The sequence below is a fragment of the Crinia signifera genome, chromosome 6, assembly GCF_055691185.1.
Source record: "Crinia signifera chromosome 6, ASM5569118v1, whole genome shotgun sequence".
NCBI lineage: Eukaryota > Metazoa > Chordata > Amphibia > Anura > Myobatrachidae > Crinia > Crinia signifera.
Genome location: NC_139222.1, coordinates 125,447,354 through 125,471,264, shown reverse-complemented (window position 1 = coordinate 125,471,264; position 23,911 = coordinate 125,447,354). Strand labels below are relative to the sequence as shown.

The 23,911-nt window shown below is 43.4% G+C and overlaps 1 protein-coding gene across 1 annotated transcript; it reads left to right on the top strand.

Moving 5' to 3' along the window:
- Nucleotides 1–1,775: 1,775 nt before the first annotated feature.
- Nucleotides 1,776–23,887, top strand: LOC146008106 (14-3-3 protein beta/alpha-A). The gene is made up of 6 exons (XM_083147043.1): nt 1,776–1,939; nt 11,429–11,730; nt 15,377–15,500; nt 18,370–18,533; nt 18,811–18,906; nt 22,182–23,887. The coding sequence occupies exons 2-6, from the start codon at nt 11,437–11,439 to the stop codon at nt 22,236–22,238; spliced, it is 735 nt and encodes a 244-aa protein (XP_083003169.1). The 5' UTR covers nt 1,776–1,939; nt 11,429–11,436; the 3' UTR covers nt 22,239–23,887.
- The last annotated feature ends 24 nt before the right edge of the window (nt 23,888–23,911 follow it).

Sequence of the window (23,911 nt, the reverse complement as noted above, 5' to 3'; positions counted from 1 at the left end):
TCATTATTGCAATAGCCTCCTTTACCGTCTTCCTCGAAATATATCCCCACCCGACCTGCGTCTCTCATGCATACCATACCTCCCAACATGACCCTCTCCAGGAGGGACACAATGCTCTGCTCCTGCACTTCCCTGTAATGTATGATTGCCAGCACCTGTGTTGAAGCACCTTTCTTATCAATTTACCTGTTCAACACAGAGGAAGGTAGTCATGCATTAAGAAGAAAGTCCAGGAGCAGAGCATTGTGTCCCTCCTGGAGAGTGTCATGTTGGGAGGTATGCATACCCATTACTCGCTCTCACTTACACTTTCAGGATTTTTGTCGGGCAGCACTCACCCTATGGAATGCCCTTCCATGTACATTAAGACTCTTCTCTAGCCTCCAAACTTTCCCTAAAAACTCACCTCTTCAGGCAAGCGTATCATATTCCAGAACCCACACATAACCTCCAGTAGCTTTTATATCTAATTGCATCCCATCAGGACTGTCTTGTAATCTGGTGAGACTCCCATGCTATGGAATCCTATCCTTATGTATCCCTCCTATTATCCCTATAGATTGTAAGCTTGTGAGCAGGTTTGTTTCTACCCATTTTGTTTTATCACTGTTGTTTCCAATTGTAAAGCACAACATCATATGCTGCGCTATATAAGAAATGACAGAACCACCAAACAAGGTAAAATGGTACTTGTGTGGTTTCACAGCGCCACCGCGCGCACAGTCTGTGTCTGAAACTTAGCAGCCTGCCAGACGCTCTGTGTTTACTGTGCGCGTGCCGCTCTAGCTGTTCTCAGCGCAGCGTGTGGCTGCTTTCCTTATGTAAGCTACGTTATCAGCATAGCGCTGGGCAGCAGCAGTGCACCCAGCGCTGACAGGTCACTGTAGTACTTGTAGTTCCACAGTGAAATAGGCAGTCCTGCGCACCGCTGTCAACCCGGCAATTTAGACGCTAAAGCGTCTAAATCCAGAGACTCCCTGAACCTGCCACCCCGGCAATTTAGAAGTCTAGATTTAGACATCTAAATCCAGACTCCCTGCAAACCGCTAAGATCGGGCATCTAAATTTAGACACTAAAGCGTCTAAATTTAGTAGGGTCTAGGGGTACACTATTAAACCTGTTCACAATGACACTAGTCGACGTAACAGCTGTCGACCTTGTTAATTCCGCTATCCACGCCAACCCGAAGTGTGGCGAGCGGCGGCGGTACGCGTCCTACGACCTTTTCATACCCCCACTATCCACGTCGGCATGGAGTTGATTTTATAAAGTGTGGCGAGCGCAGCGAGCCCGAAGCGTGACGAGGGGAAGCGGATACCTTCACAGCCCGAATCCGCACAGTTTCTCAATGCCTGTAAATTCTGGCCATCGGAGAGTGTGGCATTTGCCGTGATGACTAGCCAATGTAAAATCATTGTTGCAGCTAAATGATTCGACCCCTAAGCCTGGCAGAGATACAGCACCTGCCAATCAGCTCCTGACTATCATGTGACAGGCCGTGTTAAAAAAAAAATGACAGCTAGTAGCTGATTGGTTGTAACCTAATCTCACTCTCTCTCCAAGGCTTAGTACATCTGCCCATAATTATATCAGGTAAATGGTGCCTGACAAGACAGCTGACACACTATAGTCGCATCTTGCTGCGGTATCCTGTCCCCCTTCCCGCCCAGACGCGCCGCCGCTCGCCTACTGCACATCACCCTGACGTCATCGCGGTCCCTATGGTGACGGTGAGGTCACCCTTCCTATCACTTCCACCGGGGGAGTGCCGCGGGGAATTCGCCATTCCCGCTCTGACAGGCGGGGCTTGTAGGAAGCGGAAGTGGGGCTGGAACGGAAGTGGAACGGCACAGAATCCGCAGCAGGAGAGGTGACAGAGAGGAAGCTGTGCTCGCCCTGATCCCTATCGAACCGCTATAACCGGACCGCAGAACTCAGGTGTGCATGGTTCTGGTGTGGGGGCGCCAGGCAGAGGGTGTGGGGTAAGGGAGAGGCGATTGGCTGGGTATCTGCCTAGCACAAGGGCGGGGAATCATAGGGGCCTGTTGTAGGTAATCTCAGTCCTGGTCGTCCTATCATCCACCATGACACAGGCGTCTCCCATAGCGGCCTGGTGCAACATCGCCCACTCCCCGCCATCATTCTCCCAGCGAGCTTCTCCTGCGCCATTGCTGCTCGTGTCTGCGATCTCCTATGTAATAATGTGCTGCTTGTGTGCGGCGGCCGCAGGGTGTCCCTGCAGTGCGGGCCCTAGGCTTCCCATCCCCACGGCTGCTCCTATTACCCCACTGCGAGACTAGGCGGATCCCCGCCGGTGTCTGCCATAGTGGCCGCACATAAACATATCTTATGTGCTCGTCACGGAGACAATGCAGATGTTGTCCCAATATAGTCACAGTATGGCTATCTGATGTGGACACTCAATATTTCCGTAAGACATAAAGAATAGACTCGGTTTAGAACAGAAGTCATTCTCTGTATGGCGGATCATTAATGCGTTTAGTAAGCCGGAGCTGTGTATGAGAAATTTTCAATTCACTGCAATGTTCATCACGGTAGAACGTGGGTACGCTAACATTGCCAATTTTGCAGTGCTCCTCCATAAATTAGGCTGCGAGGAAAAAGCTGTGATGACTGCAAGATGATTCAGGGCTGACATGCAGCTTGCATGTCTGTTGCCGCCACACGGGATGCGCATTCCTGGGCGTGTCTGTTGCCTCAGCATGGGATGCGCTTTCCTGGGCGTGTCTGTTGCCGCAGCACGGGATGCGCATTCCTGGCGTGTCTGTTGCCGCCGCACGGGATGCGCATTCCTGGCGTGTCTGTTGCAGCCGCACTGGATGCGCATTCCTGGCGTGTCTGTTGCCGCCGCACGGGATGCGCATTCCTGGCGTGTCTGTTGCCCCGCCGCACGGGATGCGCAGTCCTGGCGTGTCTGTTGCCCCGCCGCACGGGATGCGCAGTCCTGGCGTGTCTGTTGCCCCGCCGCACGGGATGCGCAGTCCTGGCGTGTCTGTTGCCCCGCCGCACGGGATGCGCAGTCCTGGCGTGTCTGTTGCCCCGCCGCACGGGATGCGCAGTCCTGGCGTGTCTGTTGCCCCGCCGCACGGGATGCGCAGTCCTGGCGTGTCTGTTGCCCCGCCGCACGGGATGCGCAGTCCTGGCGTGTCTGTTGCCCCGCCGCACGGGATGCGCAGTCCTGGCGTGTCTTGTCAGAAACGTGCTCGTCTTCTTGTATTGTGCAGCCTTCAGTTGCCTATTACCTTCTATCCCTGATCAGCTGACTGCTAATTGCAGGCATGTCACTAGAAAATCCTCTCACAGCTAGTACAGCTAATTGCTTTTGATCCATAACTATATTAATCCATGGACTAAAATGGTCACGCCAGTTCCACATATAAGTGTTGTAATGGTCTTCTTAGAATTTTATATTAAGTAAATTTAGCACATTATAAAAAAATAGATATTGGGATTTCCTATGCCTCTGATGCATGTGTTTTTCTATTAAAAAAAACTGAAAAGGATGGCCATGTTTTAATTAGTGATATTTTAGTTTTCATTCGTTTCTGCTTTTAGTACTCCCAACTAATTGGCTCCTTACTCTCATGTGTTTATAAAATTCCAGGAGCTGATTGGTTGGCACTTTATTTAAGGTTAGTAGTAAGTTATAATTAGAATATCACTTGTTTTTAAATTGGCACTTAACTTCACAGAGTAGTAAAATAAATTTGTTTACCCTGTCCCAATACACAATATATTGAAACATTTTGCAAAACTTTCCAGTAATACCCCTTTCCCACTGCAGCTCTTAAACAGTAAATTGGCGTGTTTTTTTTTTTTTTTTTTTTTAGCATTTTTAAACAGGTAGAGCTGCACTGGGAAAGGCCCAGGGTGCATTACCCGTTTAACCCCTTCCCGACATTGCCTTTTAAGGTAATTTTTTTTTTTTTTTCCTCCTTGTGTTCAAATAAGCGTAACTTTTTTAATTTTCCGGCTATATAGACACATGAGGGCTTTTTTTTTGCGGGACAAGTTGTACTTTCTAATGGTACCATTTACTATACCGTATAATATTCTGGGGAATCAGGCAATAATTCAATGTGGGGTAAAAAAAAAAAAAAACGCAATTCCACAATTTTGCGCTGGTTACGGTTTTTTTGGAGTTCATAGTTCGTATAAAATGATGGGTTATCTTTATTCTATGGGTCGTTACGATTCCGGTAATACCAAACTTATATAGTTTTCGTTACATTTTATCACTAAAAAAAAAAATAGAAAATGTTACGGTTTTTCGAATTTGCGTTGCGTCGCCATGTTCTGCGGCTTATAACTTTTTTATTTTTCCACCTACGGACCTGGGTGAGGGCTCATTTTTTGCGGGCTGAAGTGTACTTTTTAATTAATACCATTATGGGATATGGGCGACTTTCTGATCTCTTTTAGCTATTTTTTTTTGGGTAGGCGATGCGACCAAAAAGCGTAGTTTTGGCGTTGGGGATTATTTTCCGTTTACGCCTTTAACCGTGCGGGATAACTAATGTTATATTTTAATAGATCGGACTTTTAGGAACGCGGCGATACCAAATATGTTTATTTTTTTTATTATTTATTTATTTTTATTTGGGAAATGGGGAAAGGGGGGTGATTTGAACTTTTAATATTTTATTATTTTTTTTTTATTTTTAAACTTTATTTTTTTTTTTTTTTTACTTTTACTACAAGGCCCCCTAGTGTACTTGACCACTAGGGGGCGCGATCGCCTGTACTAGGTTCAGCCATAGAGCTCTATGGCTGAACGTAGTGATTTTTTGCACTTCCTATTACATCCTGCCTGAGGCAGGATGTAATAGGTATGAATACACGGACAGCACAGGGGTCTACATTAGACCCCTGGCTACCATGGCAACCGATCGGCACCCTCCGATCGCGCTGCGGGGGGCCCCGATCGGCGCCGGAGGGGGGCGCCCCCCCCTCCGATCAGCTATTTAAGCACTGCGGGCGCTTTGCCCGCGGTGCTTAAAGGGTTAAACGGCCGCGATCGGCGAACTCGCCGCTCGTGGCCGTGAGAGCAGGGACATGGCTGTAATATACAGCCATTACCTGCTCTCTATCAAGCCAGCTCACTCCGTGAGCTGGCTTGATTCACCCCCAACCGACATATGACGTAAATGTACGTCATATGTCGGGAAGGGGTTAACAAATACCGGTATTTGTTAAACGGGTAAAAAGAAGTGTTACCTATTTAAGAGACTTTTTTTTGGCAATGAGAAAGGCTCTTAAACGGTATTTAAGATCCCTCACTGGTCCTCCCCCTGGTACCTGTCCTGCCCCCTCCCCCTCCTCTAGTACCTACAGGAGAAAAAAAAATACTCCGCATGAGGCCTACTCCTGTCTTTTATTTTGTCGGTATTTTGCAATCACTGGGCTCAGTATATGCGCCTCAAAAAACAAGTGTTTTTCCCTATACAAATGCCCCACACCTGTTTATAAACCAAAATAAAGAAAATTTTCTCACAGTTTAGTCATTTACTGTAAAATTCCTGTGTTTCAGAGTAAACTGGAGGCATTTTTCCCAGTGTGCAGCAGATAGCAATGGCGTACTGACAGGCTTTCTGTTTCTTTAGAACATTCAATGTAATAGGCAGTTATGTACAAGTAGGTTGAGAGGTCATGAACAGGTTTGTTTTTTCCTGGTTCCCTCTGTAAATTTGAACAACTGCTACCCTTGAAAAATTCACTAGTGCCATCATTTTTCTAATGCTTTTACCACTGCTACCTTCGCCAATCATTTCACATTAATTCTGTCAGATATCATTGATCCTTTATTTTATGAGTGATACACTTCATAAGTCTGCATACCTTTTTTTTATTTTTATTTTTTTACAGATTAGGATAGCCTAATTGGCCTATACAGAATAACAGTGTGTTCATTCTAGCACCTGCCATCTTTGAAAACCCATGCAGTTCCTCTTCCCTACCTGGGGTATCACCGTTTGCTGTAGTGCTTCTAGCACAGTGTGGTCTGTATATATGACTGATATGCAAACCAGACCTGTGCTAGAAACACCACAGCAGACAGCGACACCCCAGGCAGGGAAGAGGAACTGCATGGATTTTCAAAGATGGCGGGTGATCGAATGAACACTATACAATGGCCTGCTTGTCATAATAATGGGGCCACTCAGTGTATGTATAAGGTTATGAGTATGGATTCACTGGCCAAAATCGCGGGGCTCGCCACGCTTCGGGATGACATCAATGGTTGGGGGGCCTAGGGGACACATTGACACCAGCAATATCAATCATCTGACACAGTAATGACAACATGTGTAACAAATAACTGTATTAATTTACTGAAGATATAACGATTAAATATAATAGAACAATTAATAGCATCAATAATGAACAATAAAAGTGGCAATGATAGGCCAATAACAATGACAGTAAAAACAACAGACATTAAAAAGTCAATCGGCATTGGATAGCAGAGTTAAGGCATGTAATATGCGCTCAAATGGGTTATCACCTGCCAGGCATTTTTGCCAAATTAACTCTTGCATGTAAGATTTTAAGTGGTGGCGAGCAGTACCACGATGGCGCTTATTCCTCCATTTAGCACGTCCCCAAAGCCGCTCTATTGTTTGCGTGTGTATTCCGCTTTCTGGATCGACGAAGTTATGTTTGTGATTAACACGCGCATGGTGGTATCCGGCCCATTGTAGTTCCTCCGTGCTGTAAGCACGCCAACAGTCACTATAAATTGTTGTTCCGGGCTCAGTATTAGCGTTTATTGCGGCCATCAGGGTGCTGGTGTCCCGTTGCGGCACTGGGGTCATGAAGCATTGGCCCGTCTCACGCGAGATTCCTCTAAACCTACTGTTGGGGTAAAACTTGTTCCACGTTGCTCTGCCTTTTTACAAATAGACTTTCATCTACTATCGACTATTTGTCCGGGGCCCCCAATGTGCCGCTGCGGCTGTGCCATCAAATCCATTTGGCATGCCTCCCGCATCCAGCCATTCATTATAAAGGACAACTGTCTTGTTGGACATGTTGAGCTCCCGATCACAGAACTCAATGGAGGTCATCTCCTCTGACCAGGAGTAAATGAACCTGAGCAACTTGACAAATGGCAAGAGTCACCCCGGAAAGAAATGCCCCTCAGGCTCACCTTTTGCCAACAGTTCTTGATATGGCACCTCCACATACACTCCTTTATGGACAACCTCATGGGGTGTCCATTGCTGCATGTCGCAGTCACTGTCAGCAGGTGACACTCCTGTAGAAAGCGAACAGCGTCCTCCTCACTCTGTGGCAGCATGAACAGGGTCACAAAAGATATGCAATAGTCGGAGCACTCTGATTATGCTAATTAATGAGTGACACCTGAAAAATAATTTTTTTTTTTGTTAAAAACAATGTTTACACTCCTTTTGGAGTAAGTGAAGAGTCCCCAGTTGTTAACTATCTTTCCCTACCTTCCGGTTAGCCAGCGGTGCAGCTCAGCGTTGCACAGCGTTGGAGAGGTGGCGACATTGTCAAAGATCTCCTAAAACATGAAACTGTATCCTTGAAAAAGTGCCCATGCGGCATGAAACGCGTTGGAGCAGGGAACAAGAGAAATCACCCCATCAGCTATCCCTACAACAGCAGTGCGCCGCTGCACGGGGGCAGAGCAAGGGGGGTGGACCGGGCCAGCCAACGTCACAGTTGTGGGCGGGCCCGGGCCGCCGCCGTCACTAAAGGGGGCGGGCCCGGGCCGCTGCCGTCACTAAAGGGGGCGGGCCCGGGCCCGCCGAAGTTACCGTGCTGCCGGGGAAGCGCTGGGAATCGCCGTCTAAGGCGGCGCTGCGCTTCCCCGTGCACACAGCCAGGGCAGGCACCAGGCTGTTTTAGCGGGGTGCTGCTAGCAGGGCAGGGCGCATTTTGCCCTGTAAAAATCGGGCAGGGCGCAGCGCCCCGCTAAAATAGCCTAGCGGGAACACTAGGCTCTATTGCATATAAATCCCACTTTATCAGGAGCTGCCCAAACACAGAGTGCGGTTTATACCTCTATAGGGTCACAAGATGCTGCCATCGCAGGAAACACTTGAAATCAATTAAAATCCTCTCAACTCACTAAATCACCTTAAAATCACTACACCTCTTATCTCCTCACAAAATCACCTCAGCGTGAAATTCTGCCAGATGTGCCAGGGGGCGGGAATATCATGTGGCGGAAAGGGTAAAATCCCATTGCATGCTAATAGAACGTTATGCGATGCGATTTCACTACGTTAACGTATGTAGCTAAAGTGGGCGCCGTGCTAATATACAAGTACCAAATGTTTTACTTGCATTATGAAATGAACATCTATATAGATAGGAAGCATTAACAAAGTATTTTGACTCCCTTCACAAGTGCCGAAACACTTTTTTTGTAAACTATGCATTAATGTATATGCGATTAATGCATTGTTTGATATACATGCACTTTTTTTTAGATACTTGTACTGATTTTGCATGTGTTAATAAAACAACTTGTTTTTTAAATTACATTCAGTTTTCATGTGCACACTTGTAAATGCTGAAATTCATATACCGTAGTTGAGATTGAACCCTTGTATTTGCCCAAGATCTGGTCAGTAGTAGCCTGGCACATGATTTTTCCCTTTCCATATAATGGTCATATTGCCCCCAGTGGTTACAAATAAGTAAGCAGATGTGATTTTTTTTTTTTACTATGTTTTCCGCTGCACAGGTGAATATTGCTGCGAAGCTTGAATTTTTTTACACCATAGTGGTTGGCAAACTCAACAATCGATTGTGCGAGTCATATTTTTATTGCTGTTTTACAATAATAGAGGTAATCTGAGCTTGAGCTTTTTGTCTGAATTTGCTCACTTACTGGTATGGCCTGTCTCCCATATTGTAGCAGATATTTAGAAATTATATATAATTTATTATATTGCTACAATGACACCTGTCAAGGGGTGGGATGTATTGGGCAGCAAGTGAAGTTTATGTGTTAGAAGCAGGAAAAGTGGGCAAGTGTACAGATCTGATCAACTTTGACTGCTAATACCTTACGGAAGAGCTAATGACACCTTTTTGAAAAGACCTTTGCTTGCTACAATAGAAGGGTATCTGAACATGCTCAGTGTCTGCAGACCAGTCCTAGTGCCTATGCTGACCCAGGCCCACAGCAAAAGCATCTACAATGGGCATGTGAGCATCATGACTAGACCATGGGGCAATGGAGGAAGGTGGTTTGGCCTAGTGCAGGGTTGGGGAACCTTGGCCCTGCAGCTGTTGTTGAACTACACATACCAGCAAGCCCTGCAACAGTTTTGGCATGACCAAATAGCAAAACTGTAGCAGGGCATGCTTGGATGTGTAGTTCAACATCAGCTGGAGGGCCAAAGGTTCTACATCCCTGGTCTAGTGACTTGACCAGCGATCATAAGGGGGCTAAAAACAGTGACCGAATTGCCAGCGATAAATGCCCGTGTGTACGCACCTTTAAGGAGACCATGGACGAGATGCACTATAATCTGCTGACTACCGCAATGATACTAATCGCATATGCTCTAATATATGCAATTAGTATTGCAAAGGGCAGCTCTTGCGATAAGGGTTGCCCTTTGCAAAGTAACACCCTCCTGCTCAGAATGCTGCAGGGACTGTCGGGCTCTCCTCCTCCCTGCACCTCGAAGAGGTACAGGGAAGTTGTCACTGATCTTGGCAGCACAGCAGGAGGCTGTCGGACATGTGAGGGGGGTCTTGCGGTGGCAGCGTGGAATGCGTTAAGAAGCCCATAGGTTCCTATGGGGTACCCCAGGCAGCGGAAACCCAGCATGCAGGTTTACCTGCATCCCAATATTCGTTAAAAACCAGATAACTGGGTTTGTACCGCATTTTTCCTTTAGTGCATCCCACCCCATGCCTTGGTTAGTGCAGCTTTGGTGGCACGTTCACACTTCAGCAGATGAATTTAATACTGATGGCTGTGTGTTTATATGACACACACATAGTAAGATGTTATCTTCTAGCTGAAGTTTTAATATAAAGAATATCTACAAAATATGAATACATTATTCCAGAGCTGGTCCCACTTGCATGGTATTGCACCATATGTATATACAGCTGTATATTGTATTGCGTTGATTGTGCCCAAACGGAGCAACAATTGAATTGCTATATTGTGCGCCATCTAGTGGCAGCTGGTGTGAATTGTATTCCACCCACTTTCTTTGACTTTATTGGAATCATTTTCCTGGTATTGCCCAACAGTTTGTACATTTGACACTAAAGAGCATTGACCAGAAACAGTATCTTGTGCTGTCATAGTGACCAATAGCTTTTTGGAATTGTCTGTTAATGCACATAATTTCTTTTATGGTGTGTGGTATAATGTTGAAATTAGAGATGTTCGGTTTTACTCAGTTCTCAAATCCAGATCTTAGCGGTTGTCACATGTTTTTTTGGATTGCCAATACGATTTCAGAACTGAGTAAATTTGAGTAAAACTGTACCCGCACATCTATTTGCAATTCATCATTCAGTGATGAAATGTTGACATTTCTCTGCTGGGCCAGCAGTGACCTGCAGAGACCTCAGTGCAGCTTCAGAATTTTACTAACTGTGTTATAACCCCCTAGGAAGAATAATTTTATTACCACACATGGCACCAAAAAAATAAATAAATTAGTCTGTACTAGTATTTTAGTGTCCCTTCTTCCATACTAACCCTTCTTCCAGGAAGGTCCGTTTCACAGAACTGGCTTAGATCATGAGCAAGTGTTCCCTATCTGCGTCCCCTGAACTGCACAGCATTGCACTTCATGCAGTGCAACAGGTCGCTAGCGAAAGCGGTTCAGATGTCTCCAACACTACATTGTGTCCTGCCTCTGCTGGCTTAGGATGGCTCGTTTCCTTTGTATGGGCTGCAGAAGGGAGGTTGAAACTGTGCACATATGTCTCAGGCTTGTGCAGAGCTGCCAATCGCATGCAATTGGAGCTGTGGGTCCACTTTCTTTTATAGTTTGTTCATCAAGGGGGCTGCTTGGCCTTCCCATGTTGCACTGTCAGGATCTCCGTGTGCCTGTTCCAGAGAAAGCAGGTCATGAATTTCAGTACAGGCAGGGTGTGGCAACCTGAAAACAGTGCCTAGCAGGAAAGGTTGTGTCTTTTGCTCAAAATTTTGGATACAGGAGACAAAGCCCTGTATTGGGTGTTTTGGCATTGCCTTCATTTTCATACTAATTTTTACTGGTCCTATTACAATATAAGCATTTGCCTGCTATTTCTTGAATTGCAAAGTGAGATTCTTATGAACCCATCCAAGGATTGTCTTATGCAGAACATGAATGCACTGTTCATCTGTCATTCTAGAATATCTATGTGACTGAATGTGAATTAATTCATAATTTGTCTTTTTTACTATAGATCTCATCATGGACAAGTCTGAACTGGTACAGAAGGCCAAGCTTGCTGAACAGGCTGAGCGCTATGATGATATGGCTGCAGCCATGAAAGCTGTGACCGAGCAGGGTGGTGAGCTCTCTAATGAAGAGCGGAACCTGCTTTCTGTTGCTTACAAAAATGTTGTAGGTGCTCGCCGGTCCTCCTGGCGTGTGATCTCCAGCATTGAGCAAAAGACTGAGGGCAATGAGAAGAAGCAACAGATGGCACGAGAATACCGTGAAAAGATTGAGGCAGAGCTAACAGAAATCTGCACAGATGTTTTGGTAAGTTTCTCTAACATTCAAAGCAATGGATCATTTAAAAAAAAAAAAAGTTTACACTGATCTTTAGGGAATTGGGGGGGGGGGGGAATTATGCTAGTCATTAGTGTCTATATTCCCTGCACTTCACATCTAGTAGATAGGTGTTCATCTGAAGCTGAAAAGCTGAAAGCTACAGCAGAGCATGGGAGATGACTCATACACTTCTTAGGGGAGAACCTGGTAAAACTTTGAGAGGGAATTATAAATGGAGCATCTGATGCTGCTTTCAGACCGCATAACTGGCTTTGACCCTGTATTTGAAAACGTTTCCAAAAAACCCTTTCACACCACATCTCTTAAATGGAGGGGGACAATGTAATAGCAGATAATATTAATAATTATTTCTGCTCAGTATTCACTGCTGAAAGAGAGGGGAAGGGGCCACAGTTAAGTTGCAAGTATAGTCAGAAAACTGAGGGAGAAACAAGTACATTTACAGAGGAGAAAGTCCTCACAGAACTCTCAAAACTGAAAGTGGATAAATCAATGGGGCCAGATGGGATACATCCAAGGATACTAAAAGAGCTTAAAGGGGAGCTGGTAAAACCAATAACAGAATTATTCAACCAGTCACTAGCTACTGTAGTAATCCCAGAGGACTGGAAAACAGTGAATGTAGTCCCACTGCACAAAAGTGGAAGCAAGGAAGAGGTAAGCAACTATTGACCAGTGAGCATTACATCAGTAGTAGGGAAATTGATGGAAACACTCTTAAAACAAAGAGTTGTAGAATATCTCAAAACCAGCAATTTACAGGATCCAAAACAGCATGGGTTTACTGGGGGAAGATCATGTCAAACAAATCTTATTGACTTTTTTGACTGGGTGACTAAAGTAATAGATCAAGGTGGGACTGTAGATGTAGCTTATCTAGACTTTAGTAATGCTTTTGACACTGTCCCACATCGCAGACTGTTAAATAAACTTGAAAGCTTGGGATTGGATTCTAAGATAGTTGAATGGATAAGAGCGTGGTTGCAGGACGGAAAACAGAGAGTTGTAGTAAACGGAGTACAGTCAAAGGAGGGAAAGGTTACAAGTGGAGTACCCCAGGGATCTGTACTTGGACCGGTGCTTTTTAATATCTTTATTGGTGATATTGCAAATGGAATTGAGGGTAAAATGTGCCTTTTTGCAGATGACACAAAGGTATGCAACAGGGTAGACACACCAGGAGGGGTAAAACAAATGATTGAGGATCTAGGTAGATTAGAGAAATGGTCAAGAGAATGGCAACTACAGTTTAATGCCAAAAAATGCAAAATCATGCACTTGGGTCTCAGAAATCCAAAGACTCAATATAGTATAAATGGCTCTATAATGGAAACTACTGAGGAAGAGAGGGATCTAGGTGTCACTATAGTAGATAAGTAGAATAGCCTCCCAACAGAGGTGGTAGACACAAATACAGTAGTACAATTTAAACATGCTTGGGATAAGCATATTGATATCCTTACAAAGAAATAAGGATCAAATATGGTTTGAGGTTACATGTTTAAAAAAAGGGGCAAACTAGATGGGCCAAGTGGTTCTTATCTGCCGTCAAATTCTATGTTTCTATGGTATGTTTTGGAAACTTTCCAAATACAGGGTCAAAGCCAGTGCAGTCTTTTTTTTTTTTTTTTTTTTTATAAGCGCATCCGTCCATAGCCATACAGTACTGCCAGAATCTGCAACGGGAGGTACCGGCTGCACGGAGAGGGGGGGGGGGGCGGTTTTCTTAAACACATTGCGTTGGGGATGTTAACCTGCCTGGGGGGCTCCAGTGCTGTGAATATTTAATGAGCGCTCATTAAATATTCACTGCGCTGAATTTAGGACCCATCTCATTGGCTGGGTCCTAAATACCGATTCAGACCCGATTTTGATGCCAAAATACCGGGTCTGAAATGGGTAGGACCCTCCATTTTAACTGTTTTACAAAAATGGCTTTTGCAAAATGGTTCTGCACCTTTCAGACCGCACAGATTACCGTTTTAAAACGGTTAAAAATCTGCAAAATACCGGTTTTTAAGTGCGAAAGAGGCATTAATTGCTTTAAGCTTGAAAGTGCCCAGGTGCTGGTGAACCAAAATGTGACTAGTTTTGGCCCTTTTTACGTTGCACACAGCTTTTTGGTGGGGTTTAGCAGTTTTATGCTGCTGAACCCGACTTGGGTGAAAAATTTGAATGCCGCATCTGGATCTTCAGACGAGTACTATTGAATTTTCTCTGAAAAGACGCCCATTAGAGTTAACACACCTAACGGCTACAGGTTTAGCAAACAAACTGGCTAAAACTTTCTAAAGACCTTGTTTGGGCGACCAAACTACGGACTTTTCCACACTTTTTTTTTTTTTCCTTGCACTACCAGTGACTTTAAAAATAAAAAATTATTACCCTGGCTAATTGGTGTCTAAAGTAACAATTGAATGTTTTTGATAGACGTTCATATAGATGCCCAGCATGGAGTGCGCACCACAACTGAATCTACCTCAGACTTTCTTCTGTTAAGTAACCTTCTGCAATCCATAAAACATAAACACATACTTCTGCTTATGTAGAATTCACTGTGTGAATACTGCCTGGCATTGGAGTTGTTAATTTGTGCATATTTTGGTTGCTATAGCAATACTTGTGCACTGTATCTTTTAATAGAATTTTCCTGCTATTAGTTCTATTTGGCATTAAATTGAACTAGTATAAATCCACAGAAGGGTTTTCTTTTTCATATTCTCAGTCAACATGTAACCAGGTAATGATATTTTTTTCTGGAAGTTTTTTCTTATCTTATACAGAACTGTAATGCATCTCATAGGGATTTTTTCAGGAAAGCTGATTATATTGCCTCACAATGATCTTTTAGCCAAATTTGCAACCACGCCTTGCAATCAGTTGCTTGTGACACCTGGGCCCTACTCATTCCATTGCTACTGGCTGCTCCATGCTCCGGTGCCCTCAGCCATAGATGGATAGTGGCAGCGGGGGTTGCTGCGGCACGACAGAGGCTAAATTTATCAAACAATGGGGCAGATGTATTAAGCCTTAGCAAGAGATAAATGCAAGGGTGATAAGGAGAGATAAACGTCCAGCCAATCAGCTCCTTACTGACTTTTTTCAAACACAGCCTGTAACATGGCAGTTAGCAGGTGATTGGCTGGGAGTTTATCTCTCCTTATCACCCTTGTTTTTATCTCTTGTTAAGCTTAATACATCTGCCCCAAAAAGTTTTAATGTGGTACAAACACACGTGATGTGTGTTTGTACCACATTAAAACTTTTTGTTTGATAAATTCAGCCTCTGTCGTGCCGCAGCATCCCCCACTGCCAATATATATATAATTTTATTTTTATTTTTTTTATCAAGTCTGCTTTGTTCCCCAAATGATCTCTTTAAATACGTTTATTCTGGTGCATCTTCTCTAAAAAGTCTACTTATTCTAATCTAAATGTTGGTTTATAAAATAACATTAAAATGCAGTTATCACAGTTCTATATTTGTGGTGTTGCAACATTATCAAATTTTTAAGTTTCATTTATTTATTGTCCACACCATGTGATCCCTGAAAGTGAAAACTGAATAGGTGTTTATGACCAGCTATTTAGTTGATCACCATCCCTGTTGCAGGACCTCCTGGACAAGCATCTTATTGTGAATGCCACACCACCGGAAAGCAAAGTTTTCTACTTGAAAATGAAAGGGGATTATTATCGGTACCTTTCTGAAGTAGCATGTGGAGATCACAAACAAGGTAAGTCGCTAAGGAACCATATATTTGAAAAACCACTTAATTTTGAACCACTGAACAGGCAGATCTACCACCTTCTAATCCCAATAGTAAATAAATTTGTGCCACCATCCTTAAGTGCTCGTGCATTTGTTTATGATTCTCTGGAATTTTACTGTTTAATCACTTAATTTAAAAAAAAATTATACCGGAAGAGGACTAGCATCATCAATGTTTTATATATGTTCCCATTGTAACAACTCTTCTCCGTGCCACCCCCTCCCCTCTCTTCATTCAAACTAGTGGTGGACCTCCATGGTATTATTTACCCAACCCACCTGTGTCTGTAGGCCCCCATTTTGCACTACTTCTTCCCCCATGTGTCCCACTTGCCTGCCACACCTTCCACTTATGGTTAATTTTAAGTCTTCCGTTCCACATAGGTGAATTCACCTTTTGTTTTAAACAATTTAACATCAGAATAAATCAATAATTCTCCCCTGCAGCGGTTTTAAAAGTAATATTCCTCTTAAATATTTAGTAGTATTTGGGGGTAGTAAACAGTTGGCAGGCCTGTGCTAAGCAATCCCTGCTTCGGTAAAATCAAGTTAGCCTTGCGTGTACAGTGATCTGATGTGCTCAACTGAGAATCCTGGTTAGCTGCTTAACACATTATGACCATATTTAGCACAGTCTGTTCATTTGACCCTTACCCACATGCACAACAAAAAGTTTGTCTTGTAGACTTAGGGCTATTTCACACGCTCAGGCTCCTGCCGGGCGGCGAAATCCCCCAAGGCCAGGAAGCCGTGCCACACAGTAGTTTACAGTGGAGGGGATGGCCACAGCCCAGCAGCCGTCCCTTCCAGTGGTGGGAACCGGCTGCGGCCGGGCCGTGGCCTCCCGTGTGAATGGACACAATTGTGTCCATTATTAACTACAGTGTGCGGCACAGCTTTTCGCTATGCAGGATTTTGCCGTCCGGCAGGAGCCGGAGTGTGTGAAATAGCCCTAAACCTTACACCAAATGCTGTTGGAAACAATGCATTTATAAGGTGGTCACTGCTAGAAATTGGCCTATATGTACAGTACATGCATAAAAAAAAAATCACCTTTTTTTTTAAATAAAATATAAATGCAAGGTAAGAATTAACTTGAATATGAACATGTGTATTGACTTGCATATTCCATTGGTTTAAGGCAGGGGTTCTCAAACTCGGCTCAGGACACACACACTGTTTACGTTTTCCAGGTCACCTAACAGGTGCACAGCTGCACTCATTACTCACTGACACATTTTAAAATATCCACAATTGGAGCTAATTATTTCACTTGTGATTCTGTGAGGAGACCTGCAAAACATGCACTGTGTGGGATCCTGAGGAACGACTTTGAGAACCTGTGGTTTAAGGCACAGGTTCCTAAACTTGGTCTTCAAGGCACCCTAAAGGTCCATGGTTTAAGTATATCCATGGCTCAGCACAGATGTCTAAATCAAATTGACTGATGGACTAATTATGCCACCATTAGGCAAGCATAGATATACTTAAAACCTGGACCCCGTTGGGTTGCCTTGACGACTGTGTTTAGGAACCCCTGATATAAGGAATTACTGAGGCAAACCAGTAAAGAAACATCCTTTATCATGCACATTTGTAAGTGGTCTCTGACCTTGTCTGCGCTTCTGCTCTTGAAAATTGTTCTCATTGTCCTTACCTTGCTCCACTGTGTATAGCACAATGTTATGTTTCAAACTCATTATTTTCTGTGATTGCAATACTTTTTTGGCATAGAGAAGATGATTAGTGAGCCCATGGCCTGTAAGTGTGACTAGTGCAATCCAGGGACAGCTTCACACACAATATGTAGTGCAGCTGAAAAGGGAGAGCGAGTGATGTAGAGAAATTAATTCTCTGATTCAAGAGCTCTGACTCACCCAGCAAGGTCAGAGCTTTTCCCAAGTAGCGGTAAGCCTTGTCTATTAGCTGGCAGGGACCTTGTATGTTGATGAGCTAGAGCAAAATGCAGTTCTCCAGTCCCAGGAATACATCCACTATGCAATTTGTTTTTGTAACTTGCACTCCTGTAATCTTAAGATTTGACTAGCACTCAACATGGAAGATGTATGTACAGATGTGTCCTCATAACCTAGCTCCAGTGCACCGTACAGCAGAAGACCCTTGAGGAGAGTGAGTGACTAAGAGCCTTATTCAGACCTGATAGCAAGTCTGCAATTTTTGCAGACGGACCAAACCATGGTGCACTGCAGGAGGGGCAAATGCAATGTGCAGAGAGATTTGGGTGGGGTGTGTTCTAAATTGCAGTCTAAGAATAAAGCAGCCAGTATTTACCCTGCACAGAAACAAAATAACTCTCCTCCCCCCAAATCTAAAGGCAGCCATACACTTGTCTGATTTGACCCGATTCTGATGGATCGGGCTGAGAAATCTGCCTAATTGTATGTTTGACATCTGATGCACGGTCCTGTGGGCATCGATTGGGATCTGGAGATCGTATCCTGCTCCCGGCTGCGAGGAATGGGATTTTATGTGAAAGGACCTCATGCGATCCTGAAGGTCCCAGACGGCTTAATGGGGTCTGCGATACATTGATACATTTGCACATTACATCAGCACCACCTGCAATGCACATGGTTTTGTCAATCTGCAAAAATTGCGGCCTTGCGATCAGGTCTGAATCGGGCCCTACGCCTTTATACAAAGCCCTTCATGTACATATTCATAGCCAATTGTTTGCTACTGAAATGCATTGTTGGTTGCATGGATCCTGGTGCTCCGAGAAGGGATGTTTGACATGACTGCAGCAATAGTGTATTAGGTTAAAAAATAAAAGATTTGACAATTCTGATGCCCTTGTTTTCTTTACTTTGCAGGTACTGTAGCAAGCTCCCAGCAGTCTTATCAGGAAGCATTTGAAATTAGTAAAAGTGAGATGCAGCCTACACATCCCATTCGACTTGGACTGGCTTTAAATTTCTCAGTGTTTTATTATGAAATTCTTAACTCTCCGGAAAAGGCCTGCAGTCTAGCGAAATCAGTAAGTGTTTACTGTTCACCACCTCATTTTCTGGTGCTTTTAAGTTATTACAGTGTGTGCTTTCTTTGTGTGTGTGCGTGTTTGTTTTTTTAACCACTTTCCCAAACATTTATTCCTCATGTGTTGCTAAAAATTGCTAGATTTCAATATAAATATATTTGTCCACTCTAGACAGTTTGTAAAAGGAAATATTTCTCATTGTCATCTTATTACGTGCTGCAGAATGCATGATATAAATACAATGCTTGTTCAAAAGTGAATATTTTTCTTTCTTCAGGCATTTGATGAGGCAATAGCTGAACTGGACACACTGAATGAGGAGTCCTACAAAGACAGCACTCTGATCATGCAGCTACTAAGGGACAATCTTACAGTAAGTAAACATTTGTCATAGATCTTTGAAGAAAATCCTAATGTACTCATGCACTAGGGCGATATACATGCGAGTTGGTCACTTTTTATGCGATTTGTGGCAATCAATCGCATAAAAAGTATCCAAATCACATGTATTTGACAGCAGATTCAATGCACAGTCCTGTGCACATCGCATAGAAGCCTGCGAGTCACACCACCAAGCAGAGATCCGCTAGATCGCAGCCATGCCAGGCAGGTTTGGCAGGGATGGAAAGCGATATATCGAATGCAAAAGGATCAATGCGGTCCTGCCGCCCATGAGGTTCCTAAATGGCTGAAATGGGGGGTGGGGGGGGATTTCAGGCAACTTCACCCTTTGGGTAAGTTGCCTAGTGTATGGCCAGCTTCAGATCTCCAGTTTGATCCTGTTCCTACATTTTACATGTGCAAGTACTTCCAGAGCTGCTATAACCCTAGTTTATAGCACTTTAGACTTAGAATTTTTTTTTTCCATGTGAAGAGTACTTTTTATAAAACAAGCTTAAGGTGCCCATACACTGAGGCGATTTGGACTGATTTCGGCCGATTGCGACCAATCGGCCCATTAAATCCTACCAAATCGCCACTCCCTGACATGCAGTCCGGTCCGCGGTCCCGTGCGCATCGGACCCGACCAGGTGGTTGGACCGGCAGGCAGTCCGACCACCCAATCTGGGACCTCCCTCCAGGAGGCTAGGTGGGTGGGAAGCAGGGATGCATGCGATCCATCACAAGGGATCACATGCGTCCCTGCCACCGGGAAGGTCCCGGGGCTTGCAGGGTATCGGGTGTCCGAACACTGCTGCGAGACGTTGCAGCAGTGTATGGGTACCTTTAGGGGGAAGATGTATCAAGCCTTCTAAAAAAAATGAGAATTTACCCATAGCAACTAATCTGCTTCTTTTTGAGTTGTGTAGAATTGACTTGATAAATGCAAGCTAAAAGCTGATTTATGTGGGAAACTTCTCCACATTTCCTCTTTGTCACACTTTAGAAGGCTTGGTACAACTCAGTCTTTAAAAGGAGGTTCAATTGGGCGCAAGGTTTAGCGATGTAAAAAAAGCCTTATATACCCAGCGCTCCATTTTGGGGATTGCACACTCCTGATCCTCACAGTTTCTAAGTATCCAATAAAATACAGATGGGTCTTTTCCCATCTTGGCAGGGGATGGCGCTGGCGTCGCCAGCCGCCATCCCCCGCCAGCGCCATGGCGATCGTGAGAAGGGGACGAGAGGCGCGCGCGTCCCCTTCCGACGGCGCTTCCATACGTTTCCCCGGGTCCCCGCCGGCTTGCCGGCGGTAACCCGGGGTCCCCGCCGACTGCCCGCACCCCCCATAACCCCCCCCTAACCCTGTCAGTCTCCCTGAGGCGGAGACGGACAGGGTTTCCGTCGCGCTAGCGACGGAGACGCGCGTGAGACGCACGCGCGTCTCAGTCTCCTCGCTGGCGTGGCTGCTGGCGGGTCGCCAGCGCGTACGTTCTGGCGACCCGCCAGCAAGGATGGGAATAGGAACATACTGTAAATATGGTTGTGCTGAGTGAATTCTATAGAACACATCTAGGAGATGTAGTTCTCCCAGATGCTGCATTCAGGGTGGGTGATACTGCAGAAGGGAGACACTCCTACACGCGACACTAGCATACTCACTGTTGCTGCAGAGGTCCAGAACGCAATGCTGGAGGCGATAACACCACTTTGAAAGGTGAGTAATTATTAGGCGAACTGGAAACTTTTTTTTTTTATTTTTTATTTTTTTATTGTTTAATTAATCCTCAGGGAGGGTGCTATAAAGCAACCCAGTGATTTTTTTTATTTTTATTTTCCCTAAAACTGACTTTAGATAAAAATCTTTATTGCTTTTGAGAGGTGAGATTTTGATTTCTATAGATATTGCTGCATCAACTTAAAAAAAAAAAAAAAAACACTGAAGGGGTTAAAGCAATTGCTTTACATATACAGTATTTCTTGTCCCAGTATGTATGTTACTGCCCCTAGATAAAGTTGTACCTAATACAGAGTACTGCAGATGTAGGTTTTATCCTAAAGCATCCTTAAAAGGCACAGAAAAAAAGTTATTGAATATTATGTATAAGCCAGCAGTCTTGTTAAAATGGACAATGTATTTACAAAAGACATATCATATATATATATATATATATCATACTCCATAAGGGCAGAGCACCAATAAGAGTGTATTGGAGTGCTGCCCTTATGAGTATGTGAGGGGGGTTGGTATTAGGGATGCCGATTAGGATTGAAAAATGCTCAAACCCGAGATTGATGGGACGCCCAGGATTGAGTTTGTCAATTTACTGACTAACTGCAACTAACTCACATGCCCATAAGCCGGGTGGTGCAGCGAGTTGAAATGGAGCAGCAGTCGGGCTGCAGTGTGACCTCTGACATCATGTCACTCTACAAACTACCGCAGAGCCACGCCACCTGTGCCAGAAGCAGCCAGGTAACATCTGAGTGGGTGCTCAGACGCTGGCCAGCATTCGATTTGAGCAGGTTAATGCCGGGATTCAAATCCCATTGTTTTTAGGGCCAAATCCTTAAATCCTACCTAGCTAGTAGTCTTGCATGAGATCTGTACCAAGGCAGGACATTAATATTGTAGATTTCTGGCAAAAAAATACCCCCCATAATAAAGGGCCAATAACATGGACTGGATTAAAGAACATGTGTTTTCAGTTATTGGAGAAAAGGAGCAGAGCATTACTTTTCAGACTGTCCAGGTTTGTAATACATCATTGGTCGAAAAGATCATATATGTACAGTTCAATTAAATGTGATCTGACATTGTATATCACCGGGCGATATACAGTGCAAACATCACCTGTAAATTCAGTTGTCCGACAGAAGTTTCCTGTGAACGGTTATGGAGAGTTGAGGTAAAATGTGTGCTGTAGGGACAATAATGGTTGCCATTATCAGTGATTAAATGCCATTATTGTGACCCCTCAAATTTATTTGAATCGCACCTTCTTATTGTGAAAAATGTTGTGTACTTTGGAATATGCTACCCTATTATATACTAAGTGCATGAAACCTTCAAATGCACTGTTGTGTGATGATTGGTGATGTTGTTGGCAAGTTATTGATAGTCAAGTTAGTTTTATTGTCATCAGCAGAAGGAGAGGCTCTCTGCAAACAAAATTATAACGCACCAGTAATATGTACAGCCGCAGCGTATGCACGTGCCAACATGTTTTTTTTTATATGTACACTAATGGATTTTTTCTCTTGCAGCTATGGACCTCAGAACATCAGAGTGAGGAGGCCGATAATGTAGAGGGAGACAACTAACTGCCACGCATCAATTTATTAATTTTTTTTTTTTTTTTTAGTTTTTGGGATTTTATTTTATTTTTTGTTTTGTTTCACTGTCACTCTGTATTGTATATCCCTCTTTGTGCAACCAGTAAAGAGAATAGTACATCGACTTTCACAACCTCCGTGTAGCAGAACAATTTGTGGATTAAGGAAAATTGCAGGTGTTTTACAGGAGAAATGCATGCTAACTTTTATGTATATATGATATTTTACATTTATATCATATATGTTTAAAAAATGTAATTGTCTTCATTTTTTAACTGAACACTGTGATTACGGGGTTTTGTTACTAAAATTGTTCTAGATGAAACTTTGTTTTTGTTTTTTTCTCCTCCCCCCCCCCCCCCCCCCCCCCCCCCCCCCTCATTCATTCAAGATTTACAGTCTGTTTTAGGATAAGTCAAAGTACAATTCTTCACCTGTTTGAAAGGATGTTAATTTCCATGCTGTAACCTTTGGAATGAATTTGGTTCATACTATGGTGTTTTTGGGTTTGTTCCTGTAACGATGATACATTTTGATTGATCTAAATGCTACATATTGAACCTAATTTTTAAGCCTGAATATAATCGAGTCTTGTTTTAGAATATTTAGTCATGTTGAGTTTTTGAATTGGTGTTATGCACACTTTTGCCACTATGTATGTAAAAGGAAAACTAAAAATTTTTATTACACACATCAGGGGCTCAAAAAAAAAAATACTGTAAAATACAATTATATTGGTTATTACTGTTGCTAATATAAGAATGACTGTCAGATTATAAAAGAAAAAAAGTATGTTTATGGTCTTCCCATCATCATTCTAGTACTAGTCTTTATTTCTATCTTTTTAGCAACAGTATTTTCTGTTTACAATTTTTTTTTTTTTTTTTGGATTAAAGCAATCACGTATTGTTCTGCTTTCCCTACCTGCTGAATTTTCTACATTTTCAGTCTGAACACATTACCTACGCATGGCCTAGGTTGGCTGAGATCCTTCCCTAAAAAAGTTCTGTGTATTTTATACACCTTTTTAATCCCTTTTGTTTTTTATTAATCTGATTTGGAGAACTTAATTGAAGAAAAAAAAAAAGTTATTCCTCAAATATTCTAGATTATTTTTTTTTGCAGTAACAAACTGCATTGTTCAAGTGTATTAATGCGCAGAGTACTGTATTTAGTTAGTCACTGTTTAGGGTGTCACAACATTATTCTGACTCTTACATTCCTCTTGGCTGTATCTTTTTCTCATTGTCTGTCTGCTTAAAGGCAACATTCATGCACTGATCTTTAAATCTCCGAACAAAACGTACAGTTAATACTTGCGCTTTATAAATGCAGTAGTGAATGTGGAACTGAGCCTGTCTGTATATCTGGTAGCTCTTTATTTTTTTATTATTATTATTGCTTTGTTTTTACTGACCAGTATTCTGCCTAAGATTTGCTTCTGTGTTGGTTTGATTACCTAGCACACACGTGGTTGTGAAAATGTAGTCTAGCGGGAAAAAAAAAACAAAAAAAAAAACTGGTTATTGATGTATTCAAATTTGTGTATGTATTTTCAGCAGTTCTTGTTTCACCCTACACAGAATAATCAGGAACATGTAACCATTTAAGAGCAAAATAAATAATCCATGTTATCAGTTCAGTGTCTTCTGTTGTAATCA

Excerpts from the sequence above, each read along its gene's own strand:
- LOC146008106 (XM_083147043.1), top strand. The coding sequence starts at position 11,437 with ATGGACAAGTCTGAACTGGTACAGAAGGCCAAGCTTGCTGAACAGGCT. Across the intron at positions 11,731-15,376 it reads AAATCTGCACAGATGTTTTG|GACCTCCTGGACAAGCATCT; the intron begins GTAAGTTTCTCT and ends TCCCTGTTGCAG. Across the intron at positions 18,534-18,810 it reads CCTGCAGTCTAGCGAAATCA|GCATTTGATGAGGCAATAGC; the intron begins GTAAGTGTTTAC and ends TTCTTTCTTCAG.